The sequence below is a fragment of the Vanellus vanellus genome (genome assembly GCF_965231255.1).
Source record: "Vanellus vanellus genome assembly, chromosome: 23".
NCBI lineage: Eukaryota > Metazoa > Chordata > Aves > Charadriiformes > Charadriidae > Vanellus > Vanellus vanellus.
Window position 1 is genome coordinate 410,460 of NC_138928.1, and position 20,091 is coordinate 430,550.

General features: G+C 57.9%; 1 protein-coding gene across 1 annotated transcript; it reads right to left on the minus strand.

The window, feature by feature from the left end:
- Positions 1 to 1,040: 1,040 nt before the first annotated feature.
- ARL8A (ARF like GTPase 8A) lies at positions 1,041 to 19,176 on the minus strand. Its single transcript, XM_082494444.1, has 7 exons — positions 19,031 to 19,176; positions 7,284 to 7,364; positions 6,413 to 6,486; positions 4,788 to 4,881; positions 3,520 to 3,587; positions 2,441 to 2,511; positions 1,041 to 2,305 (listed from the first exon to the last, which is right to left on the minus strand). Exons 1-7 carry the CDS (start codon positions 19,151 to 19,153, stop codon positions 2,256 to 2,258), a joined length of 561 nt encoding a protein of 186 aa, XP_082350570.1. The 5' UTR covers positions 19,154 to 19,176; the 3' UTR covers positions 1,041 to 2,255.
- Positions 19,177 to 20,091: the final 915 nt, after the last annotated feature.

Sequence of the window (20,091 nt, forward strand, 5' to 3'; positions counted from 1 at the left end):
GGTCCAGCCCCCAGAGGACACGGAACAGGGGTGGCCCCCCCAGCAACAACCAGAGCCCCCAAGAGGAGGGCGGTGGGCGCAGGGGGGCAGGGAGAGGGTGCAGGAGCCCTGCAGCAACCCTGCTCCAAATCCAGCGTTGAAGCAGGGTCCTGCAGCAGTCCTGGGACATGATGCGGGGGCAGAGGAAGGTCCAGCAGCGGCGATGGCCACAGCTGGAGGTCTCCAAGCTCATCTTCACACCCAGACCAACAAAACGAGACATCCAGAGCAATCAGAGTTGGCTCCTGGGCGAGCACGACCCCGCAGGTGTCTGGTGCAGCCTGGGGCACGGGGACCCTCACCCTATGCTCAGCACCAAGGAGGGATGGGTGGCAGCGACGGCGAGGAAGTAACGTGACTGCAACCACACCCCGCAACGCAAAATTGTTAATTTATTATTATTAGGAGGCAAAAAAATTGTACAGTTACAAGAATCATTTCCCAACAGAGGTCAAATTGAGCCAAAATATCTCTTAAAAAAAAAAAGAGGGGCGTGTGGGGTGGGGAGTGACAACACTTTACAAGTCATTAAATTAAAAAAAAAAAAAAAAAAGGAAAAAGGAAACCTCTCTTTGTGCAATTCTGCAAAAACAAGAACAGAAGAGAAACCCCGGCCTCACCGCCCTGGAGCTGAACAGCGAGAGGGGCCCTGCAGCCCCCACCCCTGGGCCACCGCCACCCTCTCCCCCAGCCCTGAGCTGGGGACAGGCAGCTGCCTCCCCGCTGTGCCACTGACCTGACCCCACTACGCACCCACCCTCCCGATGCCAGCGTGTCCCCTCCAGCCCAGATAAGTCCCCCCCCAGACTGGCCCCAGGCTCCACCTGCAGAGACCCATCAACTCATCACATAGCACAGATGGGCACAGCCTTCTTGACACCCCCCCCCCCCCCCGAATTTCCTCTCACCCTCTCCCCACCTGCAGACAAGGACCCAACTGAGCCCCCCCAAGCCCTGCCACCCCCCATGGCCCACTGCCTCCCCCCCCATGTCCCCTCCAACCAGGGCAGCAGAGCTGGGGGCTGGCGTGGGGAGGAGGGCACACAGAGCACCCCCCCAGCTCTGACAGGCAGCGCTGCAGGGGCACAGGGGGTCTCACGGCCCCCTCGTGTGTCTCCATGTGTCCACCCCACCCCGACACCCCCCCCCGCAATATCCTCGGCCGGGGCAGAGACAGCAGCCCCCGGCTGGGTGCAGGCGATACCTTTTGGCACATGGGGAGCCAGCGCAGCCCCCCCACCCCACCCCAAGAGGCTACGTGGAGCCGAACACCTCCAGGAGCAGCTGGGGCAGGGAGGGGCCAGGAGCCAGCCCCCCACTCCCTGTGGGGGCTGCTGGCATCGCTGCCCCCCGCCCCCCCCCCCCCCCGCCCTGGCACAGGCCCCTCGGATCGCTGCCCCAGCACCGCAGAGCAGCAGGACTGGGCGGTGGGGCAGGATTCAGCCCAGGCGTGGGGGCTGCGGGAGGGGGGGGGACATGGGGCAGGGGAACAAGCGGCCCAGGGCAGTGAGGAGGGGATGGGGCAGTGGCACGGCAGCCAGAGGTGATGGAGGTGGGGGGGGGTTGATGGCAGCGGGTCGTGACTAATCCCTGTCCCCGCAAAGGGGTGAGGAACCCAGGGGGGTGGCATCGCCTCTCCCCACAGCCTGCCTATGGGGCAGAAGCCCGAGGAAGCACACGGTGGGCACACTCCCAACACCCCCAGGGTTTTCCCCACCCAGGGGTACAGGCAGGACACCCAGGGAAGGGATGAGGGAGCACCAGGGGACCTGCCCGCAGCCTGCCACAGCCCCATCCCCAAAGGGCTGCCTTCTGCCACCGCCCTCATCTTCCTCCCAGTGCTGGCCCTCCGCTAGCCTCAGGGAGCCCACAGCCTTCCTACCGCTCACAGGGCCCAGTTTAGTAACAGCGCTATCGCTTAAATTAAAAAATTAAAATATATATACATATATATATACTGTATACACAGACAACAACAGAACAGTGCCAAAATGGGAGGAAGAGATGGAGAGAGGAGAGGAGAGGAGAGGAGAGGAGGGCAGAGTCGGACATTTTCTTTACAATAAAAACAAGGGCTCCACCTCAATGCGAGTGGAGTCTGGGGTCCCCTAAAAATACCCATCTAGAGAGAGAGCTGGAGGGACAGAGCAGGAGAAAGAAGGGGCATGGGCTTGTACAATGGCATCTTCCCGATCCGAACCGCAGTCAGCAGGATCTCAGCTTCTCCTAGACTTCGAGTGCTGGATAAGCCACTGTAGGGTGATGTCTGTGAAGGCAAGGGGACACTTACAGCCTCTCCCTCTGGCTGTCACCCCCTCCTGTATTTGGGTAAACAGCCTGGGGACGGGTTTCCCCCCCACCGCTGCACCCCGAGCCCCAGACCGGAGCTGCCAGTACTCACCGATGTTGTCCTTTTCTTTGCAGGAGATGGAGTAGCAACAAATCTCTCGGTCCTGGATGGCGGAGAGGTTCCTGCAGGAGAGGAGCAAGCTCTGGCTGCAGCCCCCTGGGGCTGCGCATCGGCGGCGCCAGGAGACACTTTCGGGCAGCCTTTTTTAAGGGTCCCTTTGGACCCTGACTCCAAGACAGGGGACACTTTGGAAACATCTCCCCAGGCTCCTGGGGACCTGCATGTGGGTTGGGCGAGGACACCAGCGCACTGTGCCCACAACTGATGGCTATGCATGGTCTGTGGGGGCTACACAATGGGGCAGGAGGGACCCGACCCCAGGGAGAGCCTGGCCACGAAATCCCACAGCTTCCCTCCCCAAACCTCGGTTGCACAGCCCTGTGTCGAGACAGGGCAGAGAGGGTTTGGGAGCGGCACAGGGCTGGCAGCACGGGAGCTGCATAGGTGCCCACCGGGAGACATCCGAGGAGTGGGCAGGGGGGAACAGAGATGCTGCAACTCAGCGCAGCATCCCCATCCTCTGGCTGCAGGGGAGGGGATCGCTGCCGGCAGCGTGGAGGTGGGCAGGAGGCAGCATCAGCTGCGAGGAGGTCACACGTCGAAACGGCAAAGGGTGGTGATGTAAGGCAGAGGTACGTGGATGGTGTCACACGCTGGAGCAGGATCTGACCTCAAGCACCGAGGGCTGCCGGAGTCGCATCCCCGCACCAGGCAGAGCCGCTCTGGAGAGCAGCACCCACACAGAGCCCAGCTCCACTGCCGAGCACTGGGCCGTGCCGGGCCCCAACGCCACCGTGTGGCACAAGGGACACAGCCCTGGCACTGGCGGCCATGGCGCTCAGCTCCTCCCCGTCCCCGCTAACGTCACCTCTGCCTGCAGCTGCCTCGGGATGTCCCCAGCCACTCGTCTCTGCCAGCCCACCACAGGCACCGCAATGCCACCCCGGCTGGGGAAGGAGTAGCAGCAGAGCACGGCAGGGTGACTGTGCCGGTGGGGACACAGCAGGAACAGGGGAGGTCACACTGTGTCACAGCCCTACCACGGTCACCCAGGCCACCGGCACACTTACATCTTCTCAATGAGCTCCTTCTCATCCAAGGCACCGGGCAGGTCTCGCTTGTTCCCCAGGACTAGGACCTGCAGGAGGGGAGAGGGGACACTTGTGGCTCCTGGCCACCAGACCAGGCAGAAACCTGTTTCTGCCACCCAGAAGAGGACCCCGCTTGAGATGCAAGACAGTCCTGACCACTTCAACAGGGTGTGCCCAGACAAAGAAAACTCCTTCAGTGGTCAATCAGAAGGCAGAGCACTTCAATTAACAGCCTTAATTAGCCCATACACAGCATCTCCTGTGTACTCTCTAGTCCCAGTGAGAAGCTGGCCCCATAGCACATCCTCCCTGAAGGGCACCAGCATGTCTCGTGCCATCTAGGACATTCTCCCAGGAGCCTCTTGCTGTCTTTGAGCAAAAAATCAAATGAAATGGCTAAACTCGATGTAACCAGGAAGGAACGAGATGCAGATGCCGTGCAGAACCTGCTCTCCGCAGGCAGCCAGCCCAAAAAAGAAACGTTTTTTTGTACCCTGCACTGATCTCTCTTTACTTCAAGGCTTTTCACATCCACAAAGGCATCCTCAGACTATGCAAGGAAAATAATCACCCGGCGGGACTCGTTCATCCCTCCAGAGTGTGCCACGCGACTGTCATCTGACAAGGACAGCACTGAGGCTGCGGCCACCTTCCCGGGGCGAGACGGGGCCTCTGCAGCAGCACAGTAACACAGCGTCCCCCAGTTTAAATTTGGAGACTTGTTCTCAAAAAAGAACACTCAGAAGGGCTGTAAATGCAGCGCATTAAGTCGGGAGCTTAATTTAGTCGGCAGCAAATGTTTGGGATCTGAGCAGGATCCCCAATTAGCTCCTTTCAAAGGATGCTGATTTTGGATGCTCCGTAAGCATCCCGCCCCGGCACATGCAGCGTGCCCCGCACCGCCGCCACAGCCCACCTCCTGCAAATGTCACAGCCCAGCAGCCGCTCTCCTAGGAGACAAGACCTTAATGTCCCACCATAAATAAGGTGCAAATTCACGCGAAAGGACAGATCTCACACATCAGGGGTTTTTTTTGGTCTCTTCTAAAGCTGCCTTCCCTCCTGGTTGGCCCAGCCCTGGGCTAGAAAGCATCATTGCCCAAGCTCCCGCGAGAGTGCAGGGGAAAAAGGGGATCCCCCACCTTAAATCTGCTCCGCAAGATGCAAGCCCCTCACTGCAAACCCTGGCAGCCAGCAGCCTGGGGACTGAGAGCGGCTGCGGGGGACCTAACCGGGCAACAGCTCACCGGGATGCCCTGAAGCTGCGGCTTGTCGAGCAGGTTGTGCAGTTCATTCTTAGAGGCTTCTATCTTCTCCTGGTCGGCGGCGTCCACCATGTACCTGCAAGGGAAGGGATACCCCTGAGCACAGGCAACGAGGTCTCCATGCCCCGGTGCTGTGCTGAGGTCTGTGCTGCATCACTCACCCACCAGCTCCCGGGCTGGTGCATGGAGGTGATGGATAACAGGATCCTTCCCCCAGGACCTCTCTTCCCAAGGAAGGCTGTGGGGTTGAGAGCCCCTCATGTCTCTCAGCGAAGTGGAGGACCTCCCTCTCCCCATCCCTGCAGGGGTCCACCCCGTTGACAGCAGGGACATGGCAGGCAAGGATAGCCCAGGCACTGCCTGGAAAAAAAGAAGCTGCAAAACACACGTTGGCCTCAAGCGAGGCTTGTCTGCATGTCACAGCTCCGTATGGAGACACCCCCAATAGAGGACAAGTGGAGAAGACATGAGGAGCTCATGATGAAGAAGAGAAGATGTGGACCCAAGATCCTGACGGGGGGAAGGACCTCTCTACGGGAGCGATCCCAGGCCTGGGGCATGGAGCAAAGGGCACGTGAAGCAGTCAGCAATGCTTGTTCTGAGCAGACGGGGAAGACTTAGGGAAGGATTTAGATCTTATCGGTGGACACCCCTCCTGCAAAGGACATAAGTGAAGCCAAAACTGGGGAGAGGAACTCATCAAACCAGCCTTTATTTTAAAGATCAAGAAGCTGGGAGAGAAGTGAGAAACACCATCAAGCTTCATCGGGCCTTGTGGGGTTTATGAAAAATAGGAAAAGAGCCTTTAGCTACTGAAGTACTGAACACAGGAAAATGTGTATGGCTGTACTGAGAGGGAGAGGGAAAAATACCACCCAGGCACTGCTACGAGCCTTCGGCACACTGGATGGGGCAGAAGGGCTGAAGGCATGATAAACGGGCCATGACACAGCTCAAGGTGAGGAAGGCAGACTGGACCACGACCTGGATGGCAACAGGTCCCTTCGTTTCCTTTCAACCAGACGGGCCACTTTGGAAAAATGATGAAATCATAGAAGGAGGCAGCAAAAGGAGTGAAAAAAAAAATACAGCATTTTTTCATTTCCAGCAAAGCTCACTGTAATAAAAAGTGTCAAGGACATGTCCCAACATGGTGACAATCAGCGAGGGCAGGACCAGACACTGCTGTCCCAACAAGCAGGACAAATGGTCCCTCACTCCTCTTCACCTGCCAGACCTACAGTTGGGAAGGGCAGTACAGAAACCCAGCCCTCCAAAATCTCAGGGCACTGTCAGTTGGTGAAGATCACATATATCTAAAGTCCTGGTTCTCGTCCTTCGGAGCAGGCAGCCTGCTTCCCATGAGCATCTTCCAAGTCTCATCCCCAGCCTGGACTGCGTTTACTGCAACGTTTGCAAGCAAGGGACATGCAGGGATACCCAAAAGTCTTGCTGACAGTCAGCAGTGGGCATTGCAGCAAGGGCGCCGGCAGCTCAGCCCTGCCCAGCACCCTTGGGTGGGGCAATGGGATCGTGCCCCCAACCCGCTGGCAGGGCTCAGCATCGGCACACAAGTGACGGGGCTCTCGGCTCCCAGTGATACTCACACGATGGCACTCACTCCACGGCAGTACCGCTCCCACATGCTGCGAAACCGTGGCTGGCCACCGATGTCCCAGAGCTGTGACAGGGAGAAGGCGGCATTACCCCATCGTCCTGCCCCACCACCCCACCACCCTGCCCACGACCCTTCCCCACACAGCCACAGCACCAGGCATGCACTACCCCCTCCTCTTCAGCTCAAACCTAACGAGGAAGTTCATGACTCAATAAAAGAAAGGAGACATCTCAGGAAAGGCAGCCGGAGGGTGTTGAACACCTCCTGCAATGTGCCTCTGCCGGCACCAGTGGACCACCTGGCACAAGTTGGGGTGCGCCTCCCCACGCACACTGCACCTCCCGGCCTTTCACTGATGCACTTGCCATTTCAAAGCACTCAGCACGCTCTTGGAAACGTTTCTGCAGCAGGCAGAGATCCCCAATCACCTTTTCAAGGCCATCCCACTGATATTTCCTAGTCCAAACTGAAGCCCTTGAAAGATCCAGAAGGGGCAGAAACCTCCTCTTCCTTTGTTCTTGAGGCAGAGACCATCACTGCAAGCCATAACCTGTTTTTCCCAGCGCTCCCACCTTCAGCAACGTGACCACATCCATGAGTCCCCGCCAACAAGCCAGAGGTATAAGAAAACCTCCAGCTTTGCAGCCTGGACTGGCTCTTACTGCAGAGGTCTGAATCTCCTACAACCCTTCCCACCATCTCCTCTGGTGGGTACCTGCAGAAACCTAACAGGGCAGATCTTCCTAACTGCAGCTGGGGCTGCTGGCATCTTTCAACCTCCAGCAGAAGCGCCAACCAGTCTCCCTTCGCCCCACCTTTCATCCCAAGAGCCCACACTGGTGATAACATCTGCACCTTACCTTTATGGTAACGTTCCCCTTGGTGATCTTCCTCATGTTAAAGCCCACTGTCGGGATCATGTCTTCATTGAACTGTCCTGACTGCAATGAACAAGGTGAACCAGCATTAGGAGGCAGGGAACCCCCACCAGCCTGCCCTGAGCAGGGCAACCAGGCTGACAGCTTGCCTAGAAATAACCCCAAACACTCTGCCAGCCCAGCAGCAGGCACGCTGTGACCCTCCTCCTGGTCCACACCAGGAGCAAAATTAGAGCCAAGGAGATAAAATGCCTGCAGGAGGGAAATGCTGCTGCGGCTGTACAGGGTACGGGGTGCCCTGGGCGGCCCTGTGAACCCCCTAGCCCCACAGCGAGCTGCCATCTCGGTGGGGTGGCAGAGGCTTGCCCATCTCTGCCCTTTGCAGGAGGAGGCAGAGACCTTCGCCCGCTGCAGTGACCTCATGTCAGCCGTGCTGGGCCCAAATCTCTGCCGCAAAACCTGTTGGCAGCCCCGCAAGGACCCAGGGTGCAGGCAGAGGCCGGGCTTCCCGCCCAGGGGAGCCACCTCCTGCATCGGCTCCTTTCCGGCCGTGAGTCCTGGGGGCTCTGGCACGCTTCCTGCTTCGGATCATTTACAGCCCAGCCCAAACCAGACTGACTTCTGCTTTCCTACAAGCCTGCCGCCTGCCTACGCGTGAGAGCCGGGTGCTCGTGCTGGGTGACGTGGGGGGATGCAAAGGGTCCCCTCTCCCGCTCCCCAGAAGCTGCCATCACATGTCCTCCAGCAGCGCAGCTCTGAGCCACGTCAGGCATGAAATGCATGAAATCACCGCAGATTTGCAGCATCCCAGTGTCGCTGAGAAACTAGGTTAGTCTTGTCAGAGTGGTGAACAGGAACAGTCCCTCTGCCGCCGCGGGGAGATGCTGGCTCGCCAGCCCACATGCCCGGCACTGCACCGGAGGGACAGGATGGCACTGGTCTGTCTAAGCCCACCCCACCTTCCAGTTTGCTGCTCAAATCCCAACGCCACGACATGGCCCTGGACTGAGCAGCCACAGAGGGATGCTCCAGGCAGCCCCAGCAGCATCCCTGGGGCAGGAGCTGCCACAGCCCTTCACCCTCTGCCCCTAGCAGCCTCCCGCCTGGCAGGCAGCCTCACTGGGACTCAAAACAGGATAATCTTTGGTTTTTAAACGCATCCTTGTGGAAGGCCCTGCTGCAGGATGCCAGGGAAGCCAATGGGGAAGATGGTTTGATAACCAGGATAACACGTAGCTGAGGCTTTTGGCCATTGTTGCCAGAAACCTGCAGGAACCACCAACCACAGCCGAACACATCCCAGCTGCTCTTTACTGGCTTAAAATCTCTGTTTCTCTAGGACTTTTCTGGGTTTTCTTTCAGTTAACACAAACCTCAAAAAGGGAAGGCAATTTATGCCATTTTCTGATAAGCAGAATTTTGTGCCTCATTGAGCCAACGGCTCTTCCAGACCCACCACATCAGCGAGTCCCCAGGGTTTTCCTGACCTCTTCCAACGGTTCTGCAACATGCACCACTTCCCTTTTTCATTTCCCTTTTGCGTTCATCAGCAAAGCCCAGGAGCCAAGGGGTCCCCAAGCCACAGTGCACCCAGCAACCATGCCGGGGACTGGTGGGGAAGGGCATGGGGGGAAAGGAGGGGAAGCAGAGAGAAGTCCCTCTACCATCCGACACGGGGGATGTCTCCTGTGGACTGAAGTCCAACACACAATTCGGCTTTATGGACCAGGTTTTAAGGAATTATCAGGCTTTGATCAGAACACGTGGAGAGCAATGGCAGAAGAGCTCTCTGAAGCTGCAGGCACCTCCATCAGTGATCCAGGACCACATCACAGGAACCGCTGGCTGTGCGAAAGTCACCTGAGACATGGTTCAGGTGTGACGGCTCTTCTTCCAGGAAAAGATAGGCTGCAGGAGCCAGGAGTCACCTCTGCTTTCCTCTGCCAGAGATGGGAGCGAGCACATCTCCGTAAGCAAAGCAGAGTCTTGCTCCCTGCCCCAAATCCTTCCCCCACTGCAGCGCCTGCCTCCAGGCTGCCCACGGCCAAGGGGCCAAGGCAAAACCATTTGTGCTGTCCAAAAAAGGCTGGGCTGGGAACGTGACACGTTGTGGTCCAGGACGGCTGGCACGTGGTCCCTGCTGTCCTGGCACCCGCGACAGCATCTTCAATGCGTTGCAACACGTTCGGTTCCTTCTGCATCAGCTGCTCTCCGAAAGCAACTTTGAACAGTGGAAACATGGGCCCTCCCTGAGCCCACAGGCCCTATTTTCAGGGCCCACAGGAGTCAGGCGAGATGATGCTCTCCAGGGCAGATTCATCTCACTCCCTGCAATGCAGCTAATGACTTTTTTTTTTTTTTCTAGAGCATGGTTATCACTGAAGCTCAGTTTCTTTCACAAAAATGAGGTTTCTCAGATGAAAGGGAAAATCCTTGGGCTGCTTTTGCTTCTTCAGCACTGCACCACAGCCCAAAACACCCTGAATGACAGCGGTGAGGCTGCGCTGACCCAACACACTGTTTGGGGCAGAGAGGCTGTACAGACACATACGAGATGCTCCCAGCAGCTCCCCAGGAACACACAGTGCAGCTCTCAACTCCGAGGTGGAGAAGGCATCTCTGTACAAGAGCTGCAGCAATGTTTCCTTCCACCTTTCTCCTCACAGACTCCACAACTGCCTACAAATTTATTAGCGGTTGCTCTCATTCAGGACCTGTCTGTAACGAGGCAGCATCTGGACGGAAGGACAGAGATGGTGGCCACATGAAGCACTGGTGGCTCTAGAGTGACCGCCTGCTGCTGGCCCAGGCTTTGGGGTGCTGGATGTGCGCAGCCCCCACCAGCATCAGCACTACTTGATGGCAGCACAGGGTCTGTTATAGAAACTCTGGAGAAAAGCAAAAACCTCTGGATCCAAGCAAGGCACTGAGAAGGTCACCTTCTGCAAGCTCTGGGAACGATGAGGGACCAAAGCAGAGCGGCTGTGCACCACAACACCCCAAGCCAACACTGCAACACGAGTGCAGCAGGCAATGCTTTCGGAGGACTCCAGATCCATTGGGACGAGGCAAAGTTCGCAGCTTAGCAGCTCTGTCCTTCGTATTGCCCTCCTGAAGGAAACAGAAGCTGCTTCTGCTATTCAGTGCACGTCTCCAAACATGATGGACCCACACGAGCTGGCCACATGGTACCTGCACCCTTGGTTCTGGCTACCCAGCCTGATGGATGGCCCCAGCAATGGAATCCTGAAGACATGGAGTTCAATCCATCCCCAACCCATAACGTCTCCATGCCCCTGCTCTGTCACTGCCTGTGTCCATCTGCCTCCTCCCCACGGTCCAACCCAGCTCATACAAACTCGGCACTGGAGCAGCTTGCCCTAACTCTCGTTTCTGAGGTTGTTCAGTCTCCCTTAGTTCTCTACTGAACTACAATGCTCAGGTTGTCCCCTCCTGAATCATTGCTCTGGCTTCTTGGGAGACCTCCAGCCATCGCCCTGCTCTCAGCTGGATCCTTTCCTATTCCATCCCATCCCATCCTCCCCCAAGCACAGTGTCCCAGACCAGCCGTGACACCCCAGCCAAGGCAGGGGCAGGCAGCAGCAGGGCTGGGGTTGCTTGCACCTTGCAGGACACTTGAGGTCCCTGAGGGAACAGCACTACCGGTAGCTGTGCCGCAGGTCCACAGCCCAGCCAGGACACAGGTGAAGACAAAGCCTTGTGCTGTCCTTCCTGAGCTGGGTTACATCAAGGGCAGGCTAAAGGGAATCTCCTAGATGAGCCTGGCAGAGGTAATTATTAAGTTCTCTGATTAAAAAAAAAACATCTGCACACACACAAAGGAGCACAGAGAGACAAGAACAGGTGGACAAATCCCCTAAAAACCCTGTGGTCAAGCTAATCCCAGGGCAGGAGAGCCAGAGCAGGTTCCTCTACCCAGGGACACAATGGCAGGTGGGGAACCCAAAGTACAGCAGGGGAGAAGCAACTTGGCATCGCACAAAACTTCTCCTGGGATGTCTATGGGAACAAACATGGGAAAACAGAGGGATAAGGGGACAAAAAGGGTCAACAGATTGCTGGTCAGTATGTTTGCCTGGCAATGCCTTGTGCTCAGGCAGCACTGCCTGTCCTGTCTTCTCAGCAGACTGCATTTCTAACTATTTCCCCAAGTAAGGAGCTCCGTCTTCTGTGTGCATGGGGCAGAGGGGGCTGAGCATGAGCAACTTGTCTCCAAACCAGGGTTCAGAGGCCACTTGTGCTTGGTGCAGCAACCAGAGGGAGTGCAGTTGAGTGCACAGCCACTGCTGAGCAGGTGGAGTGGCCACGGAGCCAGAGGGTGGGCGACCCCAGAGTCAAGACCATGGGAGAAGGTGGCTGCTAGAGGAACCAGGAGGTGCAGGACAACTGCCAGAGCAACCGTGGGGTCTGAGGGTCAACTGAGAGATCTCTGTGTGTCTGTGTGTGCACATGTGTTATGGCTGGGGAACGCCACGGTGGTCAAAGCTGACAGCCACCAGTAAAACTGAATTTAAGTGAAACCCTTACTTTCTTCAAGGCTGTAAAGATGAGACCAAAGTAAATATTTAAGCAGTGCCCATAGAAACCAACTCTTCCACCTGCTGAAGCTGCTGCTCCTGAGAAGCAGAGTTAAACTAGGAGAGAAAATCTGCATAATGGCAATAATTAAAAGGCAGGCATAACGAAGGTACATTCTCCACTTTTAGAAGAAATGAGGACTGCATTTGTTTTTTCAATTAAAAAAAAACCCAACAAACAGAACAAGAAAAATGGAGAACCAAGCAGTGGGTGCAGGCTGTGGAAACAGGAGAAAGCTGAGGACAAGGACAAACCACTCATAAGGCTGTAGCTGGTGGACTTTTGCTACTAGGCCTGAGAAAATACAGGAGATTGCTCCTTGGTCCTGCTGTCCGCGGCTCTAATTCTGCACAGCCATCGGCTACCAATGCACGTGGTGTTTGTCCCTCTAAGGCAGCGAGCATCCATCACGCACAGGAGCCAAGTTTTGAGGTTGCACCTGGCCTGACTCTGCCCATTCCCACCAGGCCCTCGGGCACCAGCTCCTCCCTCAGACCTCTGTAAAGCGCACGAGGACATGGAGTCCCACATCTTCTCAAGCAGCACCTGGCTTTGCCGCAGGGGTACAGGCTGTTCGCTGAAGGGTTAAGGAAATGGTGATACATCCATATGGGACTTCTCAAGCGAGGGACACCACAGCAGAGACCAGCAGTTGCTACAAGGACCAGGCAGAGAAATAAAGCACCCGCTGAGCTCACCACTGGATCAATCTCCAAGGCTGCCCTGCTTTGAAAGGCCAAAGATTTCCAACCCGGGATGCTCAAGGCTCATGCCACCCTTTAACTTCACAATCTTACTGGTGTTTACATTCTTCTAAGGTTGCCTTTTAACTTTACACTCTTTAATTAAAAAAATAATAATAATAATAATAATTACAACATCCCTTAATTAGCAGGTCTTTGCTATATCCGGACCTCAGGTTAAGCTGAGGGGAAATTCAAGGACTACACTTGGGTTTTTCAGGATGCGCCAGTGCTCCCGCCCCGTGGACGGCACCCATGCTGCAGGACACACATGGTCTGGCAGATGCTTCCATGGCCGGCTCAGCCCCAGTATCTGCACACGCCTGTGCCCAGGAAAGCCTGGCCAGGGGCACAGCAGTCCCAAAACCCATCACCTGGGTACAGCGCAATGCCAGTGCACATCAGCCCCGGGATATGACAGTTGCGCTTCTCAGAACAGCAACAGACGGACACTTCAGTGAGCTATAAGCATGGGTGTCCCCTGCACCAGGGACAACTGGCCTCTGACCCCTGCTTCGGAGACCAGTTGCTGGTGCTCAGACCCCCAAACACACACAATGCACGCAGAAGACGGATACCCATACCCAGGGAAACAGGTAGAAATGCAGTTTGCTGAGACAGGACAGACTGCGCTGGCTGAGAACAGGGCACAGCCTGACAAAGGTACTGACTGCCAAACTGCTGACATGCAACGGACCCTTTTTGTTGCCTTATCCCTCTATTTTCCCATGTTTGCTCTCCTAAACGTCCCAGAAGTCTTGTGCAATGCCAAGGTGCTTCTCCCCTGCTGTACTTTTGGTTCCCCACCATGCCTCCGAGCTGGGGCAGGAATGGCTCAGAGACATGCCCTGATGGTGGGGTGGTTTTTTTAAGGCAGCCTGAGCGCGGCACAAAGTATCCCACCAGACTCGATCCCTCTCCCAGCATCCCCAGCGACCCTCACAGCGCACAGCAGATCCCGCAAACCCGCATCCCGAGCTGGGCAGCAATGCAGCCATGGCTCTTCTGGCAAAACCCAGAGTGCAGGCAAGATGCCCCTGTCCCCAAAACACAGGGATGATGCTTGGAGCAAGCCAAGTGGCTTTACCCACGTGGGCTGCACAGAGCATCTCTGGATTGAACAGCACCACAGCAAGCCGGGGGCTGGTGCTGAGGATACCGGGCTGGGTACATTCACCCCGGTACATACATCCAGCTGCAGGATGGATCCTGGAGCAGCCGAGGGGGCCAGCTCATGGCTCTGCAACACACTGCTCTTCAGGGCAAGAAGATGGGCTTGTTTGGGGTTTCTTGCCAAGCACAAGGGAGATGGTGCCACTGCCCGCCGGGATGACCCTGGTTAAGCCCTTCAGACCTGCTTACGTTTCTGCTCTGGACAATACGACTCACATTCAGGCATCGCTTGTCCATATTGAGGCCAGTGTCCACATTGGGACCAGTACTGTTTTACATTTTCATCAGTGACAAAGACAGTGGGATTGAGTGTGCCCTCATCAAGTTTGCCGATGACACCACTTGGTGTCATCAGTTGAGTGGTGCAGTTGACACACCTGAGGGATGAGGTGCCATCCAGAGGGACCTGGACAAGCTTGAGGAGTGGGCCCATGTGAACCTCAGGAGGTTCAACAACGCCAAGTGCAGGGTCCTGCACCTGGGTTGAGGCAACTCCCGGTATCCATACAGGCTGGGGGATGAAGGGATGGAGAGCAGCCCTGCCGAGCAGGACTTGAGGGTGTTGGTGGGTGAAAAGCAGAACGAGCTGGCAACGTGCGTTGGCAGCCCAGAAAGCCAACTGCATCCTGGGCTGCATCCCCAGCAGCGTGGCAAGCAGAGCGAGGGAGGGATGACTCTGCTCTGGGGAGACCCCTCTGCAGTGCTGCCTCTAGGTCTGGGGCTCCCAACAAAAGAAGGAACGTGGACATGTTGGAATGGGTACAGAGGAGGCCACGAAGATGATCTGAGGGCTGGAGCCCCTCTGCTGGGAGGACAGGCTGAGAGAGTTGGGGGTGGTCAGCCTGGAGAGGAGAAGGCTCTGGGGAGACCTTATAGTGGCCTTTCAGGACTTAAAGGGGGCTTATAAGAAAGACGAAGAGAGACCTTTTAGTAGGGGCTGTTGCGATAGGACAAGGGGTAACAGTTTTAAACTAAAACAGGGTAGATCTAGACTAGATATAATGAATATTTTTTTTATGCTGAGGATGGTGACACAGTGACAAAATTTGCCCAGAGGGGTGGGAGATGACCCATCCCTGGAAACATTCACGGTCAGGTTGGATGGGGCTCTCAGCAACCTGACCTAGTAGAAGATGTCCCTGCTCATTGCAGGGAGGGTTGGACTAGACAACCTTTAAAGGTCCCTTCCAACCCAAACCACTCTATGATTCTATGATCCTGGGGAAAAATCCACTGTCCATTTTTGCTTGGCTCATGCTGACAGAGCTTGCAGCAGCAAGGCAAGATCATGCCCCAGCCAGCTCCTTCTCCTCTTCCACAAACATGGAGAACACCTCCCAAAAAAACTACCACCTTCTGCACAACAATGCTCAGGTGCAATGGAAGCAGCTGTCGAGGGCCCAAACTCTGCATCTGGATGCAGAACGACCACCCACGTCCACCTCCCACCCCATCCCAGCCCTGCCAGACCCCACGCAAGGGGCAGGTCCAGAATTACTGAGAGAGGCAGGTGCCGGACTGACCAGCAAAAATGCATCAGAACAAGATCTCCTCGCTTCTCCCTCAGTATCTCCACCAGCATCTCTCTTCTCTACCTCCCCAGCAATCCTTGGAGACCTTGCAGGACCTGGAGATGCCACATCCCCTCTCAGGGTCAGGCACCCAAGTACACCCTGCAGAGATGGGTCAGCAGAGGGGTACAGTGGCTCCCCGGGAATGGGTGGGAGCAGGCACTGAGCTCTGCATTCCTCCGAGGCGCTGTCGGGATGTGCCTCCACCGGCAGCACTGTCGGAGGGCTGGCCAGCTGCCACAGCATCCATCATCCTACCTGATGCCACGTACGAGGCTGACGCGGTTTCCTCTTGCAGCATTGATTTGAATCACTTTCTAAGGGGAGCTGAAGTGCAGGATGCTGCCCCAGGACCCCCACCACGCAGGTCCAACACCCTGGGACCCAGTCTCTGTGGCTTCGCTCCCTTGGAAGGCTCTCTAGTGCAGGTGGAAGATATAGGATGTTGAATCAAAAGCAGCAAACCACCCTCTTTTCTAAACACATCCTGCACCAATGGATTTTGAGCCCCAGCACCCATTGAGGGGCTCTCAATGCTCTCAAGTCTCGCCCTCATCACCCCCAGACTGGGGAAAAGGCAGTTAAAAGCCCTCTGGCTTCAGGTTAAAACCAAGACCAGATGTGTTTTACAGGCTTTCACCCCTCCTTGCACACAGAACTTCAAGCTTCAGCTCCCACCAGCCAGAGAACGACAAATTGAGCCCTGAAAAATAAAAACCCCAGCCAGGTGACCCAGGAGGTGTCATCCCCCCTCCAATTGTGGCGGCCTTCGGTAAAGCCTTTGTCCAGCACGGCCACAGCTCTGGGATGCTGTAGGAAACCACCCAATCTTCCAGGCAACCAGATTCAGTTTTTCAGACAGGTGCAGCTAAAAATCCTGGAAGACGAGGATGGCACCAAGTCCCTCAAAGCAGCTCCAGCACCCGCATCACCCTGAGGGCTGGGGAGCATCACCTGCATGCGTGGAGATCTCTTGGGAGATCTCTCCAACAACACCAAAATCCAATAGTTTTCAGTTCAGGTTTTTCCCCTCCCCAAAGCCCAAATCATAGCTATTTCCCCTTCTAACACCCCCGTTAGGTCACCTTAAAGCCAGACGGCTCAAACACTTCTCATGCAGTTCCTGTTCATAGAATCATAGAATGGTTTAGGTTGGAAGGGACCTTGAAGATCATCGAGTTCCAACCCCCCTGCCATAGGCAGGGACACCTCCCAACAGCCCAGGTTGCCCATGGCCACGTCCAGCCTGGCCTTGAACACCTCCAGGGATGGGGCCTCAATAGCCTCTCTGGGCAACCTGTGCCAGTGCCCCACCACCCTGAAAGTGAAAAACTTCTTCCTAATGTTCAGTCTGAACCTGCCCTCTTCCAGTTTAAAGCCATTCCCCCTCATCCTATCGCTACATGCCAGTTGGGATTTTCTTCGTGTCATGCTGTTATTTAGCTGTCCCCCAAAAGTCCTTATTTACAGAACGTTTTCTTGAAGGTCAGTGCCTCTTTTTTGTGTGCATCTGCCACAAAACCTGAACTTTCCAAATAAATTCACAGACAGAGGCAAAACTGCAGCAGAGACTGAGCTCCTTGCTCAGCACCCTGAGCCTGACTGCCCTCCAAGGCTGTTAAACACCCCACCACAGGCCTCCTGATGCACCAGCAGCCCGTGAACCCACGTACGGAGAGCTTCCCTCAGGAGCTGCTCTAAGTCCTGGATGTCACTTTTCCTTCCACCAGCAATACTGGCTAAGCAGAAAGAGTCTTGGTGCACGGGTCTTGCAGGCGAGGTATTGCACACAGCAAAATTGCCAGGTATGAAGTTCCCGCAGAAGCTGGAACCCCCCGAAGCCCACGCTGAGCCCCGTCTGCTTCAGACATGGCTGGGAGAGGAGGAGACACGTGGGGAAAGGGGAACCGGGCTGGCAAAAGAGCCGTTGCAAGAGGACGAGGACCATCCCCAGTGATTTCCAGGCCTACACAGGCAAAACAGCCCAGCAGGTTTGGGATAAAGCTCCATCACCCTTTAAAGCTTATCCGGTTATTTGAAAAGGTGTTAAATTACTTTTCCATTTTTAATGCAGCCTGTGTTGCTATTAACAGGATAGCAGTGTGTGGCAGGTCCAGAGCAGGACTAGCCCATATGTGGCACCGTCATGTCCCACCCCAACATGGGACTGCAAAAAAGGACCATTAAACATGCAAACGGCAGGGACGTAGTCACCTCAAAAAAGGATTGGAGCTCATGGTCACTGTCCCAGAGCCACAAAGCCGCCTGTCCCCTAAGGCTGGTGTGGGTCCGCTGGGAGAACCAGCACCGAGCGGTGACTGCCAGCAAAGCAGCTCGAGAGCAGGAGCCCCATCATCTCCGGGGTGAAAAGCACTTTAGGGTGTCCCGGACACTTCAAGACAGACATTTTTGTCCCTGCAGCCCCTGGCACCAAGGGAAATCCTCCTGGGGAGCCGAACTGCAGCGCAACGAAGCCTCTAAATTAGCTGCAAAATCACCTTTGACAGCCCAGCAGCTTCCAGCACCCCGGGCGAGCAGAAATAAACTTGCTTTGCTTTGGAGCGGGGGCACCGAGCGAAGCAACGTGCACAGACCAGTGGGGCCACGGGGGAACCGGGACAGCCGGACGATCCGCCTCCCTCCCTGAAACCCCTCCGGGGGGGGGGCGCCAGGCCAAACCTGCCCCTTCCCTCGCAGCATCGTGCCTGAAGAGGGCAAGAACAACCCGAAAAGCAAGAGGGGAGACTCCAGCTGAGCAAACCCATGGGTGAAGCCCCACCCTGGGTGTCAGGATCCAGGGCGCCCAGCTCCTGCTCCGCCATCGCGTCCAGCGACCCCATGGACGAGGCCAAGGCCGAAGGGTCCCCGGGGTGGGTGTCGCGGCCCTGCCGGGGTGCGAGGCTCGTAGAACGCTGCAGCTGGCGAGTGCTGGTCGAGGAAGGGACGGAGGTCACGAGTCAAAGAACCTCTTTCACCCGCCACCGAGCGAAAAATCCCTGGCGGCACCGAGCCGGGCAGGGTCCTGCGTGGCGGCGGCAGGGCCCGGCCATGACAAAGCGCCTGCTGCGGAGGGGAGGAGGGCAGGAGCTTCCCCGGCGCCCGGGCTACCCGCAATGCCGGGCGGCAGCAGCCACCCAGGGGACCGGAGGCTGCCCAGCGGCGGAGCCCCGGTCGGGAAGGGCAGGCGGGGGCCGGGATCCTGCCCGGGGCCTGCTCCGCCTGCGGCCCCCGAGCCGCCGCGCTCGGCGCCGGGGATGCGGGGAGGAAAGGCCGGGGTTTGCCCGGGCCCTCCCGGTGCTGCCGGGCCCGCACCCCCCACCGCCCACCCCGCACCCCAAATGCATTTCTGGGCCGGGGTGCAATAGGGCGGAGCAATCCCGGGGAGTCACCGGGGGTGTGCACGACAGGGGTGAGACGAGAGAGGTGGCAAGATGGGTGCAATGGGGGGGGGGGGGGGGGGGGGCGCAAGACTTGGGAGCACGAGGTGGGGTGCCCCGGGGTGTGTGCGCAAGGAGCAGGGGTGCAACCAGGGGTGGTCGCACAGCCCGAGACCCCCCGCAGCCGCACCGCTGGGCGCCGGGGCCGTGCCGGGAGGGGGGGCGGGGGGGATGGGAGGGTAGAGGGGGTGGCAGGCGGCGCTCACCGCGATCACGTTGACGAAGGTGGTCTTGCCCGAGTACTGCAGCCCCACCAGGGTCAACTCCATCTCCTCCTTCCAGAACAGCGCCCGGAACCAGTCCAACAGCTTGTTGAAGAGCGCCAGCATGGTGCCGGGCCGGGCCGAGCCGAGCGGGGCCGAGCCGAGCGGGGCCGAGCCGAGCGGGGCCAGCCGGGGCGGGGCCGAGCGGGCCGGGCCGAGGCGGGGCCGGGCCGAGCCGAGCGGGTCCGGGCCGAGCGGGTCCGAGCGGTTCCGGGCCGGACCGAGCCGATGGAGGCCGAGCCGGGCCGAGCCGCCGCCGCCACCGCCCCGGTATTGTCCGCGCGCCGCGCGCCCTCCTGCCGCACCGCCGCGCGCCGCCCCGCGCCGCCGCGCGCGCCGGGTGGGGCCCGCGCGCCGCCCGCCGCCGCCGCCAGTGCCGCCCCCTGCCGGGTGGGAGGACCCACCGCATCAGGCGCGGCACCTCCGGTACGGCCCGGCCCGGCCCCCTGCACCCCCTGTAACCCCTTCATCCCCTGCACCCCCTGCACCCCCACACCCTGCATCCCCTTCACCCCCACACCCTGCACCCCCGCACCCCCACCCCCTGCACCTCCTGCACCCCCTGCACCCCCTTCACCCCCACCCCCTGCACCCTCTGCACCTCCTTCACCCCCACACCCTGCATCCCCTGAACCCCCTGCACCCCCACCCCCTGCACCCTGCACCCCCTTCACCCCCTGCACCCCCACCCCCTGCACCCCCACCCCCTGCACCCCCACCCCCTGCACCCCCACACCCTTCACCTCCACACCCTGCACCCCATGCACGCCCCTGCATCCCCACACCCTGCACCCCCTGCGCCCACCACTTCTGCACCCGGCCCTCCTGCATGCCCCCACCCTGCATGCCGACACTCAGCACCCCTATACACCCTGCACCCAGCACCCCTGCAGCTTGCACCCCCTGTTCCCCTGCACCCAAATCACCCTGCACCCCTGCACCCCCAGTTCCCCAGGACTGTTGCAGCCCCAGCATCACAGCACCTTGGACCTCAGCACCATGCA